The following is an 11,360-nucleotide window of genomic DNA, read 5'->3' as shown; positions in this document are numbered from 1 at the left end:
AGATAAGAATGAAAGGAGTTCTAAAACGAAATATAATACTTAAAAATAAATGTGTTATTAAAATTATCGGAGGTGATATTAAATTAAAAATGTGTGCTATTAAAATGTTATTTCAAAATCCACATTAATAATTTTTTTTTTTTTTTTTTTTTTAAGTCTGTGGTATCCAACTTGAAGATTTAATCTTTGTTTTTGGAACAATGACTGATAATAGATTCGATGAAATAAAGAAATATTTGCAAAGTAGGAACACAGATGTACAAGAATTGAAAAATTTCGAACAGATAAACTTATTTTATTCTAGTAACGGAGATCTGAAAAATGATTGAAATTGTTTATCCTGCTATAAAACAGGAAAAAAATGGCAAATGGGCACTTTCTAATCAAAGAATAGTGCTCATCTGCCAGTAAAATGATGCTTAATCTACTCGTTTACTATAGATCGCTAAAATGGGATAATCTCAAGACTAAATTTAGAATAGCAGCTTATGTTTATCAAAATATTTGCTCAATGCATTTTCATATTTAGTAAAAAATTGCAAATGCATCCATTGATAAACATGTAATATGAATCTTATCCGAATTATTTCATATTATTAGAAGGAATGTAAGAACAAACAGTTATTTTACACCTCTAAAGTTGCCCAAAATTCTGTGGATTAAACAAACACGTTGGTGATGTGAAATGTACAGATTACACAAATAATTAAATTCACAAAATGGGAGGAATTTGAGCAAAATTATCAAATATAATAGTATCTACTCCTCCGAAGGCACGCCAAAGAAGAAAAGAGAGGAAATGAGAAATTTATAATAAAATTATTGTAAAAATCTATTTTATCAATTTAAACAAGAAAAAAAATTTGCTTTCAGGTAATTGAAAATAAGCAGTCAAAATGACGTTCTTACTCTTTTCAGTTGTGTCTAAAACGCCGTCTCTCTAGTATTAAATAGAATCTCTTATGTATAATTTTAATTTTATTCTTTCTTTGTTTTAATTTTATTATTTCCCCAAAAAAGTATTTTTCAATATCAAAATTTGAGAGACTTTAGAATTTTGGCATTTTTATACCCTTACAGTTATTCTCTTAGTTGAGGTAAATTACCTTAACAGTAAGTCCTACAACGCCATTAAACTGTCCAGTAACAAATCTTTTAACTGACAGTAATTTTTTCTCTAAAATATCCAAGGTATTAATTAATATAATATTTTTCTTTATTTTCAACAATAGAAAAAAAATAATTCGATTAATTACCTGGAAGAAGATTGAAAACAGTGTGAATCCCATCTTAATAACGAAATATATTGCTGAAAATTATGAAAAATAAACATTTATAAGAAATTGCAAGAATGTAGAAGAAAAAAAAATTGTACTACATATGAAATGTATAATTAAATAAATAATTCCTAAATTTTAAAATGTGTATAAAATCATTTTTGAACAATAATAATTCCGAATGTAGTGAAAAAAATTAGAAACTCCATTTAATTTTTAAACTGTATTTCGCAATATTCTTCGATTCTAACTCCACCTTCTTCCTAGTTCCAAACACAGATGTTACGTACTGCAAGTCCATCCTCTATTTTGATTCCCTCTCCCAAGGTCATTCCCCCCCCCCTCAGGGTTGGAGCCTTCGGCAGTCCTGTTCGGTCTTGATTCACTCCGTTTTGAATTTCCTATTCTTTGTTTGCTTGCCTGGTAGCGGCATCGCACTCTTCTTGGAACCTCTCGTTTCTCCACTCCTGCCATAGCTGCTAGGTGGTATAGTCGTTGTTCCCACTGTCTTGCGTGAGCTTGCAATCCAGAATCAAAACATTTCATTTCTGTTTTAAATATTAAAATGAATTCACGTTTAAATTATCTGTTTGGATTTAACCGTTGTATTCAACCAGAAGAAAAATTCTCAAAACATTTAACCTATAATAGAATGGAGCTGTTCACCCCTGCGGATATTGTACAGCACAGTTTCATTGTTATGAACTCTATTTCACCATTAAATTTAGAGCTGTGCAAAAATTATCGAGTCGGCCATTGTCCTTGGTCACGAGAGTATTATCCATCATTCTCTTATTGGGAAGGCATCATAGATACCAAAGAAAAATGCCGCAAAATCCATGGAAACAGAGAACTTTTGTACAATCTGCATTTGGACATGCCTCAAGCAAAAGATTCGATCCCGCTACTCAATTTGTCGCAACATGTTTTGAGTTTTGATGCTTTCAGGGGAATATACACATCCTCAATTCCAATAGTGGAAGTATACATTAGGTTCGCTTTTTTCGCTAATAAAATATTCCAATTCGTCGAATATGCTTGCAAGAAGAATTACAATAAATTAAAAATTTTAGCATGGCTAATGAAATTCGATGCGATAAATCCAACTGAATTTCATCAAATGCCGCAATCTACTGTGAATTGCATTGCTGACTGCATGTATCCTGGTGTATCCGATGCAGAATTTGCGTTCAAGTGTTTGATGAAGGTGAATTTCATCAATTGGATTCGTTTCAATGACAAACCTGAAAGACTGGCAAATGTACTTTACCAAGTTCATCGAGTCGGAAGGAAACCAGAAATAATGTTATGGTGCAATAATATGATGGTTCAATGCTTCTTCGATGATTCATTGAAATATTTGAAGGTAGTAATGAAATTTCTAGATACTCCTAAATTTTGTGATTATTTTAAACAACTTTTGACATCCAAAATTAGGTTTGAATGTAGGTAAGTATGTTTTATTGTTTTGCTTTTTATATTTTTCTGATATCTAGTCATCAAATCTATTATCTAATTATATCAAAAATATATTATGTAATATCTAGTTGCTCATATTTGAATTGATACTTATCAAAACAGCAAACTACGATACCTTTTTTTTTTTTCTTTCTTTCTTTCTTTCTTCAGAACCAGAAAGTTACGATAGACATGGAACGAAACGAAATTATCAGAATAATGTAGTATTTATTTACATTATTTAATTGGTGTAATTTATTCTTAAAATGTTATTAAATTAGAAATTAAAAATTAAAAATAAGAATTTTTGCCATTTGATTACCTCTAATAATAATGAAAATGAAAATATGTTTTTCAGTTAATCAAAAGAGATAATTGAAACTTTCGATTTTCGCACAGATAGAGATTTTTTTCGGAATTTATGCACCTTGGAGCCACCTATTTTATCACAAGATTTGAACCACGGTTACGTGGTCAGAGCAGACAGTGGCTACAGCGGACATTTTTGCACCTATTGTGTTGTTTCCCTAATCAGTCATTTGTCACCTATTGTGTAGTTTCGAGCTTTGCACCTGCTGTAGAGATAAGCCGATATTTTTGAGAGAGAAGGCCTTTCTCCAAATATGCCCATTAAAGTATGGAATGTTTATGGACAGCGTCATAGGACAAATAATTCTGTTCAAGGGTGGAATTCCAAATTAAATGCAATCACTAACAGAAACCAGCCTAATGTCCACTTATTAGTTAAAATACTAAAAGAAGAAACACAAAAAGTGTCTTTTAATTTGAAATCCAGAGAGTTAGGCGACCCTGGAATAAAAAGGAAAAAAGCATATGTAAAATTGGATGAAAGAATTGAAAACATCCTTAAAGAATTCGAAACATCAAATAATTTAGAAAAATGTCTAAAATCTTTAATTTTGTAACTAGGTTGGACTAAATTCTATGGTAAATGATATTTATGCCTTTATAATAAAGGTTAGTTAATATTTATTTACTTGTGTTTATTTTTCTTTTATTTACTTGCATCTGTTTTATATATTTTACTTCTAGTATTTATTTTTACTTACATTAATGAAACTAATTAATTTTATGCAATTGCACCTGTTCTAATATTTATTTGACTGTAAAATACAGTTTTCCACAAAATCCCTGAAATTCGTTCATGCCCTTCATTATACTGTTACTTACTATTAATTTTTAAATATTTCTCTGGAAGTTTTTATTTTTATTACATTTCGTTATGTTTAAAATGCATTCGCACTATAATGTAATATAAGTAATTAAATTTGATTGGCAAAAATGTATTTATCCTTGTAATTCGATAAGCAAGTGCAAAAACAAAAAACTTCGATTAAAAAAAAACCCGTTATCCCATGTGAAAGAGATTTGCCACTTAAAATACTGTTTTAAATTATATTTGTGATATTTAAAAGTATTTATTTACTTATTTATCTGCACTTTATTTGTTTTAAGGTGGGGTGGGGGGGGGGGGGAAATGTGTCCGTGTCCGCTGTAGCCACACCACATTCAACCACAGCACAAGCAATCATATTTTGAACATTAATACACGTGCGATGTCATTTTGATATCAAATTATCTAGAATTTACTCCTTATCTAATTTTCAATTTGCATAAAAATAAAATATAATTTTATTATATGAATATTTTTTATGCAGTTATGCTCTATTTAAGACAAATACGATTTTTAATAAGAAAAACCAAAACTGAACTTAGCCCCTTTCCTCCATATATTTTCTGAATTCGTTTCCATTCATATAAAACTCCTTATTTTTAAAGAAACTGGTCTTTTTTCTGTATAAAAATATTGAAATAATAAGGAAAAAAATCTATCTTATAACTTTATACGAGCTATTCTTTATATATATATATATATATATATATATATATATATATATAACATTGTTTGCAATAATTTCGGCTTCACTTGTAACATTAAACGAGTCATAGGACAAAATACGGTATTAATTAAGATTTTATTAAAAAATATTTTTTAAATAAATAAATAAAAGTAAATGAGCAAAGTTCGGTCTTCCAGGTACTGTAATTTAACTTGGAAATTTTTTAGGAAAAAGAAACTTATACATGCAGTTTTGGAAATTCATAACTTTTATCTTTCCTTTTTATATGCATACTCAAAAATACCCTTTTCTGAATGAAATGAATATTTAGCATAAGCTTCTTCATATTATAAGATAATGCATATGAAGATTTCCTACTTTTCTCACGAACTTTTAAAAATCTCGATCAGATTTTTAATAGAATTTGTATTTTTTTCCAATTATATATCTTAAACACTTTCAGATATCATCCTTTTCACTATCAGTAGAAACATTTGCGAGATTTCTGAACCTTCGATGCTCACTTTCGGCGCTGTCAAGGAAAAATATTATTAGAAATGCTCGGACGGAGGTTCGCCGTATCCCTAAAATGTCCATTCAGTTGGAAGAAAGAAAATATATAAAAAAATTAAAGGAATAGGCTTCAAACAGAAAGTTTAATCAAACCCGGAAGTAGGATTAACCGTCTTGCTTATGGAAACTGATGTTCATATCTTCCTAAAAAATTATCTTATAAAAGTATTCTTTGCATTAATTTGATTCAAAGAATTGCCATTTTAATGCCATCAATTCCATTTCAACTTAATTTTTTCTTTAAAATTTAATTATGTTCTTTAATTTGTTTCACAATCTGTAACAATGTTTTTACAAATTATGGTAGAATTCAAACACATCCGTCAAAATATTAAATCTTATGTTTTTTACACCAAAGTAAAATTTCCATTTCCGCTTTATTTATCTATATACTTTTTTTTTTTAGTTTGCAGTAAAATGATACAATTTAATTCATATTTTTCAATCAATTTCAAAAAAATGAAATGCAAATAATAAAATGCATTCCATATTAATTATTTAATAACCTAAAAAGTCATTAAGCTGGGTAAACATGTTGGTCACCAAAGACAGATAGAATAGTTAAACTTACTACATAAATGATCATTTGGTATATTCTGTGGCTGATTATCTATATTTGGACTTTCTATTTAGTGAAGATTGATGATGTTCCTTTAAAGACTTTTGTAAGTATTCCCAAACATAGCCCAGCAAATTTAACTCCAAATTCATAATTGTGATATTAAATAAATATTTTGCTAAATGAATTATTTTCTGTACCGAATTTTAAAGTTGGTATTTTTTTTTATTTTTTTTTTGACCTTACGCAACTGAGCTAATCTTTTATTTTATGTTTATGAAGTAGTTTGTAGGAAGTTTGGAGAGGGGTGCCTGCTCAGGTGTCGTCCTCATCATCTGATCATGGCTCAAAATTTTTAAAGTTTGTGTGGAAGCACTATAAAGAAACCAACAAATTAACCCTTTGAAGCGCAAAAACAAATGTTATGAATTTTTAAAAATTATGTAATTAATTTACAAAATTTAGGGTTTAAGCGAAAGGAAAATAAATTTTTAAAAATTTATAGTGGAACTGCACCACGAGCGGGGTGGGATTTTCACCGGAGTACCACCGCGCATCTACGGCATATTCTTCTTGTAAATAATGAATACTTTTTAATTCGTTTTGTAACATAATTATTCACTATTTATTTATGGAAACACTAAAACATACAATATTATCAAGGAAAACTATTTATACAATCTTACAACATGAAAAAAAAAATTATAAAAGGAAAATAAACAATTTTAATTACAAGCAATTCTTAAATAAAGCTAACAATGGCAAGTTCTTTACGCGGCATTTAGACTTTATATACAATCAACATTATATTCAAGTTATAAAGAAACATAATATTTAAATTAACTATTTAAAAGTTAAGAAAATTATACTATATTAGGAAATATATTTAACATCCCCATAATATGGTTGCTTGCTAATAGCAGGGGTGTTTGTGCTCCGGGAAAACCCCGGAATTCCGGGGATTTTGAACTTCGATACCCGGAAATTCCGGGGATCGTCGTTCAAAAGGAAGTAGGATTAATAATGAATTATTTATTTTGATCTGGGTAATTTTGTTTGCTTTGAAAGCAGAAAACGCAATGTCAGTGTGTGTGGTGAAAACTTTTCCTTTCTTTCTCCAAAGGCAGTGATAATGCGTGAAAAGGGGGGAAAAACTTCTTTTTTGTTCTTTCCTTATTGCGAGTTATGACTCATTCCCCCGGTTCTCGGACATTCTCTTCTGGATTCTTTTCGGCAAGTAGGCGCGCCAGAAAAAAAAGGGAGAGACTTCGTTCGACCAGATGTGCGATCACGTGACTCTGAGTTCAAAGGTCTTATCTCTCCTGGCGTGGCGCCAATAAGTAGATAAGGGGGAATTTTCGCCGTATTAGCTATTTGTCATTGATCGCTTCGCAACTTTTTTTTCTCCGCTGTGTAAAATTTTCGTTTCATTTATTGATGCACGTGTAAATTTTTCGTTTCGTTTATTGAAATATTTTTTTATTTATGTACGCAAGAGAATTTCACTATGAAATTTCTCGATATAAATAGTGATATTATACAATTAGAAGAAGGTGTCCGGAATGCATTTAGATGGAATTGGATTGAACGGAGCGATGGTAATGGGGATACCATCGGCACATGGTGCAAGAAAATAAATGTTGCTGGACAAGCATATTGTGTTTTTTGTAACTCACTGCTGAAGTATGGTGGGGAAGGATTCAAGGCTTTCACAAATCATTCTAAAACTGTGACGCACATAAAATATTCAAAGTGCATTAGACATTCAATGATTTTAAGTAATTATGCTAATTCAAAAAATACTGATGACTTACTGGAGACTGATGCTCGGCCATTGGATATAGTGACAAGAAAAGCACGCCAAGAGGTATTAATAACTTCGTTTATCGCCGAGAATTCTCTTTCTTTCAATGTATCTCCCAATTTAATCGAACTCTGCAAACAGTTGAGCCGCGATCAGACGGCACTAAACTCGTTGGAAATGCCCAGGACTACTGCATGTTATAAGATGAAATATGGGCTCGCAAAAACTATTAAGGAAAATATCATTAAAACTTTAAAGGAGACTCCATTTTCTCTAAATTTGGATGAAAGTACTAGCAATGCTCAAGAAAGTATACTGGCAATATTGGTGCCGTTTTATGACAACAATTAAAATGAAATTGTAGTTCATCATTTTGCATCTCTAAAGATGGAATCTTGCAATTCAGAAGCTGTTTTTAACGCAGTTGTTAATACTATTGAAGATAATAATATTCCATGGGCAAACTTAATTAGTGTATTAATGGACTCATGTAACACCATGCGTGGAAAAAAAGGGTGTTGAAACCAGACTACGATCAAACAAAGCACCCCACTTATTAGATATTGATGGTGACACATGTCACACAGCTAATAACTGTGCAAAAAAATTTGCTTCATGTTTTGATAGATACTTAGAAGATTTGTTTGATGACATCTATTTTGATATGAAAAGTTGCAGTAAAAGAGAAAATTTTTTTCAAAATCTGTGAATCCCTTGCCATTAAAAGACTTAAGCCCTTGAAGAGACCAGACGAATAGGTGGGTGTACATTTTATGTGTTTAGAAAGAATCAAAGATCTGTGGGATGCTCTTATTGCATTTTATTTTCACTACTTGGATAAAACTGATAAAGGGGATTATTTTTCTTATGTTGAAACTGTATACAATAAAATAAATATTTCTGCAGCTCAGAAAAAAATTGTTGAAGGGGTGTATTCTTGCTTGCATTCCCAACAACTCCCAAAGGATGCTTTAGCTCGGAAAAAAGGAATACTAAATGGGTTATTTGTTATGCAAAACAAAACTTTATTGCATATGGCATTATATTCAGCAGTATTACCAGAGTTCAACACATATATTAAATTATTTGAAACAAAAACAAAAAAAAAACCAATGCTTCATTTAATACATTCCAGTATTTATAAATTGATGGCAAAATTTTTCTCTTTTTTTATGAAGCCAGAAAATATAGAGTGCACACCTTATAATGATTTATTAAAGGTTGATGTCACAAATCCAGAATTCCATCTACCTAGCAAAGTAATATTTACTGGTGCAGAAGCTTCCACTCTCCTGAAGAAATTATCAAAAAATCATCCAATAGCAAAAGAATTCCAAATTTCTCTGATGAAAGCTTATACTAATACAGCACAGCATATGAAACAGAAATTACCCCTTAAAAATTCATATCTAATTAGTTTTTCAGCATTAGATCCAGAGCTAAGAGGTAAAACCAGTATAATATTAGCTTTTGAAAAATTATCATCTTTTATGTCCCATATTTTTAGTGATAATGAAAAGTCAAAAGTAGAAGCTGAAATAAGGTTATACCAGAGTGATATTGATATCACCAAAGAAATGCTCTACACATCTGATGAAAGTGGAAATCAAGTCAAGTATACAATTGATAAATATTGGTCTAAAGTTTTTAATTTAAAAGATGATTTCACAAATGATTATAAGTATCCTACATTGGCTAAATTGGTCAAAGCCTGCCTTAGCTGCTTCCATGGCCCATTAGTGGAAAGTGCATTCAACTTAATGGATACACTTGTCACTGACTATAGAACCTCTCTTAAGATTGATTCCCTAGATGCAGTGCAGACTATTAAATATGATTTAATGGCTTCTAAAGAAACCTCATGTGAAAAATATGGCTCAAAAAATCCAATGACTGATCCAATTCACAAAGATCTCTTACTAAATATGAACAGAAGTTGGAAAACATATCAAGAGGACTTAAAAACATGTATTTCAGATGAGTCACCTATAATAGTCTCTGAAAAACTTTCTACATTAGCAGAAAAGCAAACTGCTTCTACCTCTGCATGTGCAATTCTCGAGGAAATTTCTTCAACTGTAAATGAGGAAAATAAAAGTCAACCTTCCTGCAATTATGAAGTTCACCACAAAAGAAAGACAAGCCCACAAACATCAGAAAATAAAAAAAAGCAGCAGAAATTAGATAATTTTTTTAAAAGAGTTAATTCAGGTAATTTAAAATATTTACATAAAATGTAGTAGTTTATATGTTTGAAAATGTATGGTTATTAATTTTGTAAAAAAAGTAATTCATTGAACTTTTATAATTAGGTCATTCAATACTTGATAATTGTAATTTTTCATTTCTGCCCCCCCCCCCTTTCTCGAAACTCCAAAATGTCGGTAGTAAGTCCGTAAAAGTTTCAGGGGATTTTTTGGGGTCCCACAAACACCCCTGTAATAGAAGAAGAACGCAAATGAAAAAGTGAAAATGTCAACCCTCCTATTCGTATAAACCTTACTGAAATGTAAATAAATTCCTCACCCACAAAACACGTGGCAAAACCCCCTATAAATTTTCAGCCACTTGACTATGACAGTCAGGGGAAGAAAAACATATGTTTGGCTCACGCGTTTCAAGTGGTAGAGAATCTTATGCCGCAGGTGCAAGTGGTATGCCTAAGAAACCACCTAAAAAAGAAGTCAAGTATGAAAAACTTTTCTTTCGCGATTTCATTTGAAAAAAATGTGTATATTGTAGACAGCTTTCATACAAAGAATGCATTTTGAGTTTGTTTATTTTTTGCTTGATGAAAAATAATTAAATTGAAAGTATTGAGAAAATGTATTAAAAATGACGCTTTTTTTTTTTTTTTGTACAATTGGGATATTAACTAGTGTGCTGACATTTACAGGCAATTATTAAAGTTAGAATATTATTTTAGAGACTGGTTTCGATTAGAAACCACCGAGTTTTTAGAAATAATTTTTAGAAAGTCGTGGTTTTACCGTGATACAACTGCGCGTCAAAGGCTTTTAAAAGAATAGTAGATAGCTGTGTTAGGTGAAATCTTCCCCAAAATTGATATATATGATATATTTCATATGTAAAATATGTACCAAACTGCAATCAAAATCAATATATGTATATGCACGTATTTCTTAATTTTTCATATTTTTTTCTTTTTCTTTTAGCCGAGACAGGCCTAATTGGAGGTTCACAAACTTTAGAACTCCGGTGGAAAAGCGAGAAATTTTGTTGCTGCTACTGCTTTGGTTTCGTGTCCTAAGATTTCGAATTGGTCTTGCTGCAGCTGAGGCTGTTCGATTAGTATGGGAGTCAGTTCCTGATACTTTTTTAAATAATGAAGAAATGACGGCAGCTTACGAAAGATTCAGCATCAGTCCCGAAGAGATTGCAAAAATTTACAAGTTTTACTGCCGAGCTGTTGGTAAAGTTGATTCAACTGTGGAACCTCGGTCATTGCAGCATTATTGCAGAACCACAGTACGCAGAATCCTGTATGAAAATAATCAATGGCTTCCAGAAGGCATCTGTCAAATTGATCTCCCTCCAAAATTGCAACGTTATTTAAATCTGGAAAAGTAATTTACTTATTATTTTTGTAATTTCATCTGTCATTGTATAAAAATCTTTAACTTTTCAATTCATATTTTGTTTAATTGGACGTGATGCTAATTACCCATTACTTAAAAAAAAAAAAATTGCTGCTGAAAATTCCATAGAAGGGTTTTCATTTTACAAGTAAGCTGGAAGCATGATCTTCTTGTTGCACACCTTACTTGTTTCTTAGCTATATACACTAATGTCTTTTATATTATTGT

At 30.7% G+C, this 11,360-nt stretch overlaps 1 protein-coding gene across 1 annotated transcript; it reads left to right on the top strand.

Moving 5' to 3' along the window:
- The first annotated feature begins 1,735 nt into the window (after positions 1-1,735).
- Positions 1,736-11,124, top strand: LOC129987490 (uncharacterized). The gene is made up of 2 exons (XM_056095465.1): positions 1,736-2,726; positions 10,710-11,124. Exons 1-2 carry the CDS (start codon positions 1,843-1,845, stop codon positions 11,122-11,124), a joined length of 1,299 nt encoding a protein of 432 aa, XP_055951440.1. The 5' UTR covers positions 1,736-1,842.
- Positions 11,125-11,360: the final 236 nt, after the last annotated feature.

Source organism: Argiope bruennichi, chromosome 10 (assembly GCF_947563725.1).
Source record: "Argiope bruennichi chromosome 10, qqArgBrue1.1, whole genome shotgun sequence".
Taxonomy (NCBI): Eukaryota; Metazoa; Arthropoda; class Arachnida; order Araneae; family Araneidae; genus Argiope; species Argiope bruennichi.
The sequence above is the reverse complement of the archived record's forward strand: the minus strand, read 5'-3'. Positions and strand labels throughout refer to the sequence as shown.